The sequence below is a fragment of the Lissotriton helveticus genome, chromosome 8 (assembly GCF_964261635.1).
Source record: "Lissotriton helveticus chromosome 8, aLisHel1.1, whole genome shotgun sequence".
Classification (NCBI taxonomy): Eukaryota; Metazoa; Chordata; class Amphibia; order Caudata; family Salamandridae; genus Lissotriton; species Lissotriton helveticus.
In genome coordinates, this window is record NC_136069.1 from 1,691,331,399 (window position 1) to 1,691,347,069 (window position 15,671).

At 40.9% G+C, this 15,671-nt stretch overlaps 2 protein-coding genes across 2 annotated transcripts in view; both read right to left on the reverse strand.

The window, feature by feature from the left end:
• LOC144774103 (vomeronasal type-2 receptor 26-like) overlaps nucleotides 1-4,964 on the reverse strand; it is a 40,126-nt gene extending 35,162 nt beyond the window's left edge. The window contains exon 1 of the mRNA XM_078659129.1: nucleotides 4,704-4,964. Within this exon, the coding sequence (XP_078515255.1) occupies nucleotides 4,704-4,964 (261 nt within the window). The remainder of the gene's footprint in view (nucleotides 1-4,703) is intronic.
• A 7,955-nt stretch (nucleotides 4,965-12,919) lies between these two features.
• LOC144774105 (vomeronasal type-2 receptor 1-like) overlaps nucleotides 12,920-15,671 on the reverse strand; it is a 140,939-nt gene continuing 138,187 nt past the window's right edge. Inside the window, 2 exon segments of the mRNA XM_078659130.1 lie at nucleotides 12,920-13,009; nucleotides 13,867-14,709. Of these exon segments, the coding sequence (XP_078515256.1) occupies nucleotides 12,920-13,009; nucleotides 13,867-14,709 (933 nt within the window).

A 15,671-nucleotide genomic window follows, 5' to 3' on the forward strand; every position in this document is an offset into this window, starting at 1 on the left:
AAAAAATGTTTAGTAAAAATCAGTACCTTGACCATTATAGCGCAAACAGGAAACAGATCACAACAATAGGAATCATCCAAAACACAGCGCTCCGGAAATCCAGCATATCCACACAAGGTCCATGAAGCATAGGAGAAGAACACAACTGCGCATCATCTGTAGGCATATCTATGGGCACTAACTGGACACTGCTAATGCTTAAAGAGTTTGGAGGGTATGATATTTACTTATCATCTTAAAAGATATATGTATAGCTTATTTCCCTTTTTATCGCTTAGGAACCTTGCTATTATCAAGGTATATCTCCTAAGTGATCAAAATCGGGAGAAATGCATGAATATCGCTGAAAAGTCAGTGATATTCATGCATTACCGAGCTAATGCTCTTAGCCATTTTATCCACCTACCATTGGATAACATGGCTAAGAACTGCTCAGGGGCAGGTGTTAGCTTTTGGAGATATTCTCCAAAAGTTGGTAATAGGAGATAGCGATGTTAGCGACTGTTTCCAGTCGCTAACATCTTGGCACGCCCACTTTACATGTCATTAGTGATAAATATCACTGACATGCAAAGTGGGGCCCAAGATGGTCGCTATCTCCTACTAGCTGTCGCTAACTGGTGTTAGCGACAGCTAGGTAATAGGGAGATAATTTTATCTCCGCTTTCTTGGCTTTTAAAGCCAAAAAAGTGGGGATAAACCCCCTTGATAATATGCCCCATAGTTGTATGTGGTATGTTGCTAAATATTAGCACTTGGAGGCTTGAAATACAGACTCCCAATGGAGGCATGTAGATGATGAGTATGTTATTCAGTGGAGGTGCTTTAATTAAGTATTCAAGGTGTACCGATGTTGACAGTGGTCTTACAGTATTGATGTATTAGTGACAGGGACGTTATTATTGCACAGCATGAATGGGAATGTTCACTGTTGTGAGTCGGGGGCAGATGTTGGAGTGACAAATATCTGGTTGGGTGATATAGATGTGGGGTTGCTCCATTCCTAATCCTGGTCTTGCCATGATTGTGGTCATTTCTGCTTCTACTTGTCAAAATTCTGCCTTTGCATTTGATTTATTTGGCAGTATGTTTTAAGCTAGGCATATCTTCAGTATATGGACATGGTGATATTAACAGAGAGGGTGTGTTGTGGATTAGATGAGGGCGGGGTGGAGCTCTGCGGAATTCCACAGAGTTATTATGCAACTCCGTGAAATTCCACGTGGTAAAATGCAGCGAGCTTCCCCCACCCCTGCCAATGGCCCAGACAGGTTTCTGACCAAAACACTCCGTCATCACTACCATCGGAGTCTTGCAAACATTAATTGACAAACTTGTAATAAGAAAATCTCAGATAATCTATGGCTTGTTTGTAGATTGATCAACTGCTTTTGATAGGGTCGATAGACCATGCCTATGGAGGAAATTGGAGAACATGGGTATTACTGGCACCTTAATAAGGTTAATTCTGGCCCTACACTCTGCAACATGGTGTAGAGTGCAGATGGGGGAGAAAAGGGGTCAAACCCCAACGGATACCCCCTCATTGTTCTCCCTGTTTGTTATTGACTTACTAGAGTGCCCCTTAGCTATTAAGAACTTCCCTCCTAAAATAGATTCTCAGGGTATACATACTTTAATGTATGTCGATGATGTTGTCATACTTGACTTAACACCGATTGGCCTACAACGCAATCTAGATGTTCGTTTTATTTGTACTGAAAAAATGTTTATGAAAATAAATATCTCGAAGACGAAAGTGCTTCCCTTCAGGGGAAGGAAGTGTTATATCCACTTCACCTGGAAACTGGGAGGGAAACCTGTAGGGGTAGTAAAGGAGTGCACATATCTAGGGAAAATATTTGCACAGGCACTTGAAAAGAATTCGCACCTTCTGCACTTAGAATTGACAGCTATGGCCCATCTCCCTCCCTGCAGAAACCAGGGCTGGAGATGAATGTGGAAACAGCAAGCTCATTTACCCCTCCTTTCTATTGAGGCGTGAGAGATAAACCAGCAAAAAGATTAGTGGAATGAGGACAAAACAGCAAAAAAATAGAAAGAAAACTACGGCCCATGTAAATGCTATAAAGAACCTCTATTTTTTCTTGGGGAAAAAGGCATTTTAATTCACTCTTGAAAATATATTGGATACAAATCCTGTCTACCTTGCCATATGCCCTAGAATATCTGTCAATAAATAAATGGCACCTTCTGCATAAGTATGAAGGGAATCTTCTGCCGAGAATAACTAACACTACTAGTCAGGCTATGCCAGTCCAGGCGCTTTGATTAGAATTGTCACTGCCTAGTGCCTATCAATTGCCCTGGCAAATATAACTAGATGGTCCAATAATATGCTACATGCAGAAACAGATACTGTGAGATCTCTATTGAAGCTCAAAACCTTTGATGTTGGATTGACCACTCTTAATAATTAATAATCTTGAAGTAGCTCTATCACACATCAAGTGCAAAATTCAACTTGTACATTCCTGGACATGTTCCCATTTAAAGCTCTTTTAAAAAATATGACACCGCACCTCAGTTTTTACCTAGATGTAAACTACTGCTTGCAATTATCCCACTGCAGGTCTTATTCAGCCTCTATTGAATATAAGATTTACCAGCAATATCTAAGATTTACTCTTGCACACAGCATACAATGCTGCATTATTATGCATCGATTAGGGCTCTTGCCTTTGAACTCCTATACTAAACATTGGGATAAATATATGTCAGTGTAACGGCAGGGAACAAGACCCACTCTCCATGCTATATATTTGTCCAATAAAAGAGGAAGCAGAGGCCAGGTTTCAATTTTGATACCCCATATGCGATAGATATAAAGCAACTACTGTGAATGATCTGATCGCTATTATAAATTCTCCTCCAAATGAATTTGTCGGCAATAACCTAAACACATTTTTTTACTCTTTGTTACCATTGTTTTAGATATATCTCTATGTATTTATTGTATATATGTAACTATATTAATTGTTTATTGTGTATCGTAATCGTGAAGGTCTAATTCAATTAAATAACATTAAATAAAATGGCATTGAGGAAAAAAGAATCCAGGTTGGTTACCATCAGAACGAGGCCTTGGGCTGTGGTGATCTATAGGTTAGAGGCAAAGCCTTCTGGGAATGGATATCTGAGTAGGGGTTAACCCAAACAGGGAACTACAGTTTGGGACCAGGCTTGCTGGTGTCTTATAATTAAAGCCATGACCATTGCTGTGAATACAATTGTGACAGAGATGGGCAGTGTGACTTAGGCACTGAGCTTATGTTTGGCTGCAGTGAGGTAATCTTAGCAATGCTAATTCGAAAATATTCAAATGTGGTATTTTATGCAAATCTATTTGGTGCAAGAGGTCAGACTGATAGTTTGAGTGTTTTTTCCAAATGACTTTATATAGGCTCCCAAATCAACTTCCCACCTTTAGTCTTTTTGTACAAACCAGATGTGTTGATATGTCATTCTCCCATTGGAAATAGTTGTTGCTCCACTGTTGTGTAGTTCCTATAAACCTATATAGGATCTGCACGTTTAGATAACATAGGGCCATATTATGAAGCCTGGGAGATAGAATTATCGCCACTTTATCGGCAGGAAACTGCCGCTAATGTGGCGATTATGGGCTTGATAATATGCGAAGACATCTAACATGAGCTTCGATTGGATAATCCAAAACACCATATACATGGAATTTAAACACAACATCTGAACATCTGAACATGTTTAGAGATGTGAAACAATCAACAAATATGAAAACCGGTGTTATGCGTCGACGTTTCGGTCCCCCATTGGTCTAATAGATCCTTGGGACCATCTTCAGGATGAAAACTGTTGCACATACACATCTAATATAATAAGACAACAATAACAATGCATGTCAACCCAGTGACTAAAAAGGCATAAAGTCTGATCAATACAATTGGGGTTAATTCCCAACAAAGTACAATCCGGAATAATTTGGAAAGACTCCATAAGAGAATTATTATGCCATTTTTGATATATGAAGGTATTTGTGCATATATTCTCTGTGGCTCTATCGATTAAATGTTAATGTATGTGACATTTCTACAAATTAGTAATACTTTATAAATGTTTCCTCGAGGGACAATGTGTTTCTGTTATTGAATATACCCAGTCCCAAGGGTATTATTGGGTAGCTCTGTGATTGTTAACTTGGCAAAAGGTCAATACAAAAACCAGTTATGTAGTATAATGGTACGGCAAATGTAGGTGAGCGGTTAGGAGGATACTCGGACCTATATTGGGATACTCCATGAAACGTAACACTGCTTGTGTCTCAGAAACCTCTTTCATGCTCAAGTATTTCATTGGTATTTCTTCACTAATGAGTGTATCCCTAGCAACTTGATATTTCTTCCTTATCTGATATATTCCAAATCCTTTTAGGCTTTTGAGTGTTGCATCTCTTACACAATATCTGAGGTGTCATTGTATCTTCTTTCACACACTGTATTCCTTAGATCTTTCTCAACTCAACTATTTTTCCAGTTTATAAATTAATTGCTAGTTATATTAATTTATTTACCAATCAAGGCATCCTATGTAACTGCTGCCATGGCGCTTCAGGACACCACAATAAGACATTTCTTAAGAAGGATTTTGTTAGATATGTGGGCTCCTACTTTAATAAATGGCTGTACATATACCAATAACCTCACCTTAGAAGATCCATCGCTCCACAGAATGGCAGCTGTGTTGATGATGATGTCTTCACCTTCTTGTCCCGTTGGGTCTAACTTTCCAACCTTTACAAGCTTGAATCCTTCATTTTGAGATATCTGCACATTCAGTATGTCGTAGGTTGCTGGGGCGTCTCCATTGGCATCAAAGAAAATTTCCTTTCCAGTGTTGGTTTTAAAGTGCAGATTTTTCAGATAGTAAAGGATCTGGTGATGAAGAACATGATATGAAAGCATCATCTTTAGCCATCTAAAAATATATTCATCCCAAAAATATAAACAAACATCTTTAGTTCAAAATAGGCTCATTGCTTCATTGGTTTAACAAAAATTAAGTTTTTTTCAATATTCATTTTATAGAATTAAATTAATTTAAGATGATTCAAAACAAATGTTATTACCTGTTGGACATAAAGTATCTTTCTTTCTTTGATAAATTTATTTCGGACACAAAGGACCATAAAAGTAGATGATAAAATTCATAAAACAGTACATTCCAGTAATAAATAACGTAGAGTATATCACTCACTACTAAAATCGTATTTATATAACCCCTATTTACATGTATAAAAGCAGCACTACTAAAATTCAGATTAAATCATTCACGATAGTTATCCAAAGAATACATTTAAATTCATAGAATATATGGATCAAAGTTTATATCTTTAAAAAGGTTCTGCGTTTTGACCACATTCTGTTTAAAAAGCGGGAGACGGCGAAAACGATTGGAGGATGAGTGTCATATTTTAGTACTCTAAAGGCATTTTCACATTCTCTATATCCCTAGTTCCTACACCCAGTGATTACGCACCAACTGGTATTCAGGACAGAAAGAGAAAACATGGACTTCACTTTCCGAATGATGTCTGCAAGCTGGGCACTCTGTATTGTTATTCGAGTCCCATTTGCTAGTAAATGCCCTGAGCGGCAGACAACCCATTCTGAACTGCAAGTACAACTTCCTTGCCGATGCTGGATATATCAGGTCAAGGAAGTTCTCCTTTTTGTACTCCTCTTTTATTTGAAGGAACTGAGTAGTCAGTCTACCCACTGATGATCTAGCATGGAGAGCTGCTAGATTATGGTGCCTGTACTGATGAACCAAGTCCGCCCTAGGAAGGGCCGGGCATGATACATCAGGCGAATCCCAAAGCTCTGGTAGGCCAACCCTGCCACAAAGATCCTTAATATGGGTTAGACAAGGAGTTTTCTTATGTCTAATTACTACCCACACATCCCTGAACTCATTTCAGTAAGAGACCAATTCCGGGACATAAAGTATCAACTTGCCAAATTACCAGACCAATATCTATAAACAAAAATTAACTATATGCTTTTGAAAAAAATGAACAGATCTTTAACTCAATGTCGTAACAGCTAGAGCGGCTGACTTTGAAGCTGGGGAACCAGGTTCAAGTCTGGCGGGATGCTCAAGCATCCTGTCATTCTGAGCTAATCACTTAATCTCCCCATGCACTATATAAAACTGCAACAAAAAAATTATATATATATACATTACCTACTGGAGGTCACCAGTAGGTAGTTATAGTTAGGACCTAGTTACCATAGGATAATAGCAACATTGTATTCCCAATAACTTTGGTGCTGATTGACAAATCTTCGCAAAATTTTCAAAGCTTATGTCCCAGTGTCCAACAAGGGTTTTTGACAGAGCATGAATATGAATATCTAAACCAACGTCATCCCCGTATACCTACCATCTATACCTTACCAAAGGTACACAAGGATGCCCACAATCCACCTGGTCGACCTATTGTTTCGGGATGTGGGTCGATCCTCGAGCCACTATGCCGCTATGTGGACTTTTTTCTTAAACCACTAGCTGAAGCTACATCGACATATTTGAGAGACACCACTCATACCATAACGTTGATAGATGGTGAACCTTTTGACCCCGATAAAGAACTTTTGGTAACTTGCGATATTGTATCCTTGTATACAAGCATCCCTCAGGAAGAGGCGCTAATGGTGGCAACTGTAGCTTTGGACAGTCGCGAGGCACCTGTGCAGGTCCCGACCTCTTTCATCATTCTTCTACTAAAAATCGCCATGATGCGAAATTTCTTCATCTTCCAGAATGTGTTTTATTTACAGACAAAGGGCGTGGCGATGGGGGCAGCCTTTGCTCCGGACCTGGCGATCCTGTTCATGTCCTTCTATGAGAATACCTTCATCACATGTGAACGGAATCCCTTTCGAGATCATATACGACTCTGGGTACGCTACATCGACGATGTGCTGTTGATCTGGACAGGAGATGAGACTGAACTAATAAGTTTTCATACCTGGTTGAACCAACGAACTGCAGACATCGAGTTCACGATACAATCAAGTAAGAGCAAAATTGACTTCCTTGACATTACCATCGCTGCAGAGGATGGTTTTCTATTCACCACCTTGTTTCGAAAACCATCTGAACGAAACTCCTTGCTCCAATATTCAAGTCACCACCCCAGGAGTCTTCGAGATAATTTGCCTTACGGACAGTTCCTTCGAGTGCGAAGGAATTGCAGCAAAAAAGATGACTACATGCTACAATTAGGAATACTAATGGAACGGCTCCTAGAGAGAGGTTATCCCAAACGTCTAATCAAAAGGGCCAAGAAGAGAGCCTGGTTTTGCCATCGAGATACACTGTTGGAACCTAGTACACGCACAGCCCAATCTGAAAAGCGCATGATTTGTGTCACAACTTTTTCTACAAAAAGCAATGCCATCAAAAAGTTGATCAACAAACATTGGGGACTCATCGCTGAAGATCTAGAGATCACCAGTGTACCCATGCATGCTTTCAAAAAGGCAAGGAATGTGAAAGACTATGTTGTGTCATCTTTTTTGGAAAGTCCGCCTGAACCTACTTTGGCATCATGTTGGAACCAATTGCCAGTCGTTGGACATTTCAGATGTGGCAAATGTAAAGCTTGCCCGTCTACTATTCAGTCTAAGGAATTTGTCTTTAAGAACCATCGACACGTGTACAAGGACCACACAAACTGTAACACGAAAAACGTGATCTATGGGATCATCTGTCCCTGCGACTTAATATATGTCGGTCAAACTCAACAGTGTGTGAAAACCAGATTCCTGTCTCACTGTAGCAGAATTAGATGTAAGGTTGTGGGGGCTCCCCTTGTGGAACATTGTGAAAAACACAATCATCTGCCTGAAACACTAAAATGGGCGGTTTTGGAACACATAACACTGGGCCCTAGGGGTGGTAATTTATCCAGCGTCTTGAACACCAGAGAGATGAAGTGGATACACATCTTCAACTCCGTAGCAGAGGGTCTTAATGAATCTGAGAGCAGCTTTGCGCAACTAGCGAACCTCTGAATGTGTCTTCCGAAATTAGTAATGTGGTCCCTCAGTGTGACCTTTTACAGGTCCTATACATTAAGTTCAACTACTAATCGAAAATGCATACAATATATATGAGTTTACACCTTCCTGCGAGAAGGGTGCACTTATTAATAACTCAGGGTTACAGGCATTAAGTATAATTATCAATTGAATATGCATATAATATGTATGAGTTTACACCCTCCTGTGAGAAAGGTGCACTCACAAATAACTCATTTCATCACATTATGCATGAACGTGTGAGTCTACATCATCCTGTGAGAAAGGTGCACTCACAAATAACTCATTTCATCACATTATGCATGAACGTGTGAGTTTACACCATCCTGTGAGACAGGTGCACTCATTATTCTATTTATTGTCTGTGGACCAAACCAGATATGTATTGTTGTCCATGCTGATCCGGAGCTTTGTACTACATGTACACATTAGTTTACACTACTCAACGGGAAAACCTTCCGCTAATACTAAGTTCAAATATGATGGATGTACTTACTCCCTATGTGATGTTAGACATGCTACGCGGGTACGCCTTACATTTAGAGAATAGGAGGCAGGGAGGCAACTGTGTTTGGGAATGCGACTTTATGGTCATGCTATTTATTTGATTCCAATTACTTGAGGAATGTAAGGAACTATTTCTATCCAAACAGGTCATTTGGACCCACGAGGATTCACATTTAGTTATATTAATTCTACTTTGCGCCCTGACCATTTTGGCGGGTCTGAGAGCATAACTGGTTGCACTCTCTCCCAAAACGGACGCTCTTTCGGATGCGAGCGCTGTTTTCCCTTTGGTGTAGTCCTATTAATGGTTTGGACTACAGCTATAGTCTTTCGTCCATCTCGGAGGCGCGTGGGAACGGGACTCCGCCCAATGCGATCACCAACAAGGAAGTAACACACAGCATTCGCGGCTTTGCCTTCTACCGGGATTGTGGTTGCCGGAGTCGGAGTGGTTTCATCTTACAGGTAAAAACCGCTCGGGTCGGTGTACCCTATTTTGCTCAGAATTATAGTAATAATATGGGCTGGAAGCGCCAGATTGCTCATTGATGCCGTTTTTCTAATTATTCCTTAGGGGCACCAAATTGATTTTTACTCAGCAATCAGTCCCCGTGTCTGCATTTCAATTCGACATGATGCATTGGGGAAACGATCGTTTCTTTATTTGATGGCGTTTGGCATTTAGGTATGTGCTGCATAATACACACTTTTTCTCTTGTGTCCCTCGAGCATTTTGAACCCTAAGGCGGTAATACCAAGTGCCTGTTGTGTCTTTTATTTTCTCAGGCACAAACAATACGACTTACCCAACCCCTTCCGATTGAGGATTGTACTTAGGAGTTTCACCGCTGTTCTGACCGTCTCTATAATTAATGGTAAATTGCTTGTTATTATTTTATCTGAATTAAACCCTTCCACTATGATACTGACCACCGGATAGAATGTAAAGAATCATGAACACCCTTCTTCAATTATTTGGCCATTAGCGCACAAATGAGACGTTTATAATTGACCCTCGTCTGGTTATGTACTGCCTATCTTTATTTTATACTTTTAGGCTCTATTTACGAGGTAAAAATTAACTTCCTTCAAGGTACGACCCTGCAACCCAAGAATCTTTCGGCTGTTTGATCAGAGGATATGTGGTAAGCATTGTCCTTTTGAGTATCTACAAGTTTAATGACTTGGTTTGTATATATTTTGGCTCAATATTGCTTCTCTTTATTTCGACACCCAGACAGGATAATTTGATTTTGACTTTAAGACGTGACATCAATCCATGCACGTTGACGCTGTACAGCTACCGCTGCACCATAGTGGTAAGCTAGTTTTTTGCCTATTTATATAATCCAAGGGGGAGAGCCCTTTTTCTGGTATATAAGACGGTACCTTCCACTCCTTCTGAGTAATCCTTAGGTGGTCTTTTCTGCCCCATTTCTCGGATGAGATTCTATGCAGATTCCCCTTGTTTTAACGCAATAATCCATCCACCCTTGACTCTATTTTCTAATCGGAGTATTTTCTCGACAACATGTTTTTAATAGCTCTAGTCACCCTTCCATTTAATCCACCGTCTATGTTTATTAATTAACATAACTGGTGTTCATTTAATAATAAAAAAATTTCTACCTTTTAGGAGGTTGCCCGCTCACAACTGTATACTGTCCTGAAGAAGACCCACCGTGTAAGGACCAAATACCTACCTTTCTTACGGGTCGAAACGTCGACTTTATTTAATACGACCAAATCCCCTTTCCCAAGCAGAACATTGACGGTTATCAGGGATTTTGGATCTGTGATGGCACATTTGTCAGTCTGACTCTTTTTGAGCGCTTTTTGTTTCTTGGTCCTTGGTGTTATCCAGGGGACCAGGTTTAGTGTTTCCTTGAAATTTGTAATATTTTGTGTCACTGAATGACTTTCACTGTTACGTAATTCCATCCTTCCCTCACTTCACCTTCACCCCCCCTTCCCGTTGTGAATGTGGGCACCTATGTTTATTGACTTTTTGTCTCAGTTGCAATGAACCGTATATTATGAACAATATCTAATGTACAGAAAAATACAGAACTGATTAAACCTTTTTTGTATGTAGTAGCGCGGCTGTTCAAATTTTTTGTGAATGATTGGTTGAATGTTTATGTTCTTTGTCTTGGACCATTTGTCTTCCATACCTATGTCCCAGTACGGTCAGCTCCTGTCTTGAAAGTTTCGGGGTGATTCGTAAAGCGGGGGCCGAGAAACAAGCGGGTCCCAAAACGTGTTTTCCCCATGTAATTTTTTAGAAAACTTTGACAAAGATGCAGCTCGAACTGCTGAATGGGATTATATCAAATTTGGCAAAAAGGAAGCCCTTGGTTCAGAAAGAGTCTCTTTTGTTAAATGGTGTGAATCCGTTTAGTAGTTCCTGAAAAATTAGAAAAAGAAAAAATATCGATATCAAGGGCAGAGGTGGGTTCGCGAAACATCTAAAAAACAAACTTCATTCTAATTGGTTGCCAACACTGGCAGCTATCTTGTGACTCGGTAGAACTGAGTCACAAGAAAACAGTATAAAAAGATTAAAAAACAAGAAAAGAGGGTCCCACAAGCACCCCCATGCCCCCAAAAGGCATGTTTTAAAGTGATTTTGCCACAATTTGCACTGGGGTCCCAAATCCCGCCAAAATGATTTAAAAAAAAAAGAAGCGTGGGCTCCTGCGCTTCATTTATATGATGCCGTCGGCCTGTGGCCCTCCCGCATCCCTGGGAACTGCCACCCCTGGGGCTTGCTTTTTAATGTGTGGGGGGCCTCCAAATCCCCCACAACCCCTGGGGACCGTCACCCCACGGGGCTCTTTAAAACAAAATTTGTTTTGGGGGGCTTGAGCCTCCCCACATGCCCCGAGGAATGCCACTTCCCCGGGGCACTAAGTATGTAAATGCGGGGGTCCATTACGGACCCCCGAGCCCAGGGGACCACCACCTCCCTCGGGCTCTAATAGTAGGAAGGAGGGCCATGCAGCACCCCTCCTTGAGCCCTTGATGGCCCTGGGGACTGCCACCCCCCAGGGCGATCTCCTGCAGTGTCCTTGTATACCCACCCCCGGGACACTGCTGCTTGCTATTGCAGGTTGGGAGCACGGCTCCCGCCCTGTCATATCAAATTCTGCATTGCATTTTGGGAGCGAGAGCAGGTTTTCTGCTCTTGCCCCCAAAATCCAAAGCAGGATTTATTTTCCTCACGGGGAGCTGCATGGCAGCAGCTCTACTTGTGGAAAAGGAATGCCGGCTCACGCAGGAGGCGGGGAGCCAGTGGGACCGTGGGGGAATTGGGGCTCCCCCCATGGTCCCCAACGGAAAGGGTCAGCCCCGCGGGATGGGGTCCCTGGGGCCAGGAGCGACCAGGAAGGGGGGCCATGAAGCCTCCCTCCCCAATAAAATAAAAATAAGAAAAATAAAAGGCCTGGGGGATGAGGACCCCGGGCCATAATTGGCCTGAGGATGTGGGGTCACACTGCCCCCTCCAAATATATACATTTTGAAAAAAACTGTCCATGCCCCAGTGGATGGGGTCCCCAGGGTCGAAAAAGGCCTCGGGAGGGGGGCCACTCGGGCCCCTTACATTTTTTTAAAATAGGTCAGGCCCTGGGGGATTAAGTTCCCAGGGCCCAAAAATTGGAAATGAAGGTGGGCCACACAGCCCCCTTCTAAAAAAACTGAAATAAAAATAAAGCCGCCATTGCGTCTTATGGCCCGCACCCTCCCAGCAACACTATGCAAACTCGCCCTGTGGTGCGTTTTAAGTTGGGGAATTAATTCCCCCTGAATCCTGAGGGTCCCTGGGGGCCAACTAGCCCACCAGGTATCTCCAGTAAGAGCCACATGGCTGCGTTGCGGAGAGGTGGTCTGAGGCCATGTCCCTTTTTACACCTCTCTATAACGCAGCTATGTGCCGCTTACTGGAGGCACCAGGTGAGCTAGTTGGACCCCAGGGACCCTCAGGATTCAAGGGGACTTAATCCCCCAACTTAAAACGCGCCACAGGGCGCATTTGCACAGTGGTGAAGGGAGGGGGCAGGGCCTGATGTGACATGTGTGCAAACATGCCCTGTGGCGTGTTTTAAGTTGGGGAATTAATTCCCCTACAATCCTATGAGCACTACAGATGCAGTCCAGCCGTGTCCTTGTCACTACCCCTCCAATCACCCAGCCAGCACCATGTACTTATCCAATCACTCCGCCAAAACCCAAGCACTTATAAATGTTTTGAAACTAATTTATGATCATTAAAATGAATTGAATATGGCGCGCCATTTTCCGAAATATTAGTCGGTCATGTTTGATTCTGCCATGTTGGTCTGGGCTTCTAAAATTAATGTAATATCACGTTTCGGTTTTCGATGTATTCTTGTCTGCTTTAAACATGATTATGTTAATTTGGGTTATTAGAATGGATGTTAAGATGCTGCAAGAGTAGGTCGGGATTATCAAAATTAATCGAATATGGTACGTGTTTCTTTCATGCACTATTCAGTCTGTTTTGGTCACGCCATGTTGATTTGGGTTGCTAAATGAACGTAGCATTAGGTTTCGGTTTCCATTGGCCTTTTTGAATGGGCTATGAGAGCCTAGGATGGGTATGAAAATATGTGTTGGTTAATTGGGTACATATTATGGCATGATTGTGCTGGTAAATAAACTTAAAGTGTATTTATTATTATTATATAATCATTGGAACATTGATATTTAGTGAATGATTTGTAATGCTAGGATATACATATTTTCCAATTTTAGGGACTCTTGTTACTGGAGATCATGGTTAATTGATACTGGTCTACTAATTCATCATGGAATGGGACACAACTTAATTAAAACAGAGATAGTTATGAAATGTTGAATACATTATTTTTACTAACAATAAGCTTTGGCTTGACATTTGGTCATTTGTACTTTGGATTTGTTAAGGGAACATTGCAAGTGGGAAATGCCATTTAGCAGTTTTGGTGGATATAGGGAATGATGTGATCTAGAGAGTTCTGTTTCTGTAAGATGTATCACTCAGGGCCTGATTACTACTTTCATGATAGTTGCTCTTTGCAGTCAATCAAAGAGAATGTTGCAAGATGTATTGCCACCAAAATATAAATCTCAACAAAATCCTTTTAGCCCAGTGTGAAATAGTGTGTCCAAATATAGATCTGCAAAATCCCCATGCATTGACCTAGGATTCCCAAACATATGTAAATAAATAAACGTAACAATTTTCTATTACCTGCCAAGGGTGGATTTCTTGGATGTCAGCACATGATCCATTTCTGAAGGATCCAAGCCCTGGCCTGCAGGATATTAGGGTGTCTAATGCATGAGCAAGGGCATAGACTGCAGTGTAGCTCTGGTATGTGTAGCTTAGATCATTCAGCTCAAATAAGGATTGGGACACATTCCCCAGTGCCTCGTACCCAGAACAGGGTTTGGAATTTCTGGCTATCTCTCTGGTGTCATAAACTTTAGTCCTATTTTCTTCTTGGATTCTGCAATGGAATTCCTGATCCCAGAAAACTTTCATTAGTATGTCTTCAGGATATCTAGACGGATGAAGTTGAGACAGAAAGTCTTCAAAATACAGGATGCGGTCTGTATAAGGTGCAATTCCTAATGACCCGTTAAATACTTTCCATGCCTGGCCTTCTAGAAGTGCAGGAGTTATAATAAAGGCTGCTGTAAATATCCATTCTTTGCTGGTTATGTTTTGTTCATAAATTGTTTCCAGCAACAGCTTGACATGCACCTCATTGCCATGAACAAATATTACTTTCACTGAATGTTCCTGAATCATTTTAGCAAGTTGCAGGATCTTCCCCTTGGAAAATTGAAGATTAATTTGTTCCATGAATGCCACACAGCCGCCGTTATCCTCAATTCCTTTGCGAATTCCCTGGCCGCCTTGCAAGCCCACCTCGTCATCGGATATTATCATTCCTACCCATGTCCATTGGAAGTGTCCAACCAGCCTGATGAGGGCAATGTTCTGGAATGAGTAATTAGGCACAGTTCGCATAAAGGATGGAAACTGAAGCTTATCACTGAGAGCGGAGAGCACAGATGCATGACTTATCTGTCGAAAACAAAATATCAGATAAGACTTTGATCAAACAAAACTGTATCTCAAAGAAGACATTGACTTAAGCAGCCTGCTCTCTTTAAAGCAGCTACTGACTGCTATAAGTACACAGCAAGAATTTAAGATGAAATATTCTTCTAAGGGTGACCCATCATTACTTTGACATCATCACTTTAACTTTCCATTGCCTTCTGCCAATTACTTTGCCTACATCATTGATTTGACTGCTATTAAAGAGACATAAAATAACTATACATTGTGGGTTTGGTTAGCTTATTACAAGAAAGAAGAAAATACTTTATTGTTGATTACTAAAAATATTATAAATATGTAGTATAAAATACATACTTAACATTATGCATGGGACATACTAAAGTTGATTTGGTCATTAAATTATATTATAGTAAATTCTTCTTAGGGGAACTACCTACACTACCCCCTATTTTAAAATTCATACATTAAAATGCCATAGGTAAAGTGCCACTGTGCAGTTCTTTTCTAAGAATTCAAAACAACATTCTTTATAATTGATTTAAAAAGGTAACATCTTCCTCACAAAAGAACCTACACCGAATGAACAATTATTTTGAGATTGGGATTGTACCCCGTTACTGCAAACAATGAAAACCTTTCAAAATTTCAATGTTTGAGCCTTACGTGCAACTACAAGATCTAATTATGAGGGTACAGTTGACAATCAACATCTTTGGGACTGACAGCATCATCAAGAGAAACTTTTTATTAGTTATACAACATACCCCTAATATCAGGTGTCACACTCTGAGGTCAAAACATTTTCTCCAATTAGAATGAACTTTACAAACTGAGTTGTCAAACGGGCCAATTTCCAAGAGAGACAAGTTGTGATTGCTTGTCGACATGTTCTCACCCTGATTTCTTTAAGAATGGGTTTTAATAGGGTTTTCCTCTCTTCTAACAGTTGCAGACAAATTAGA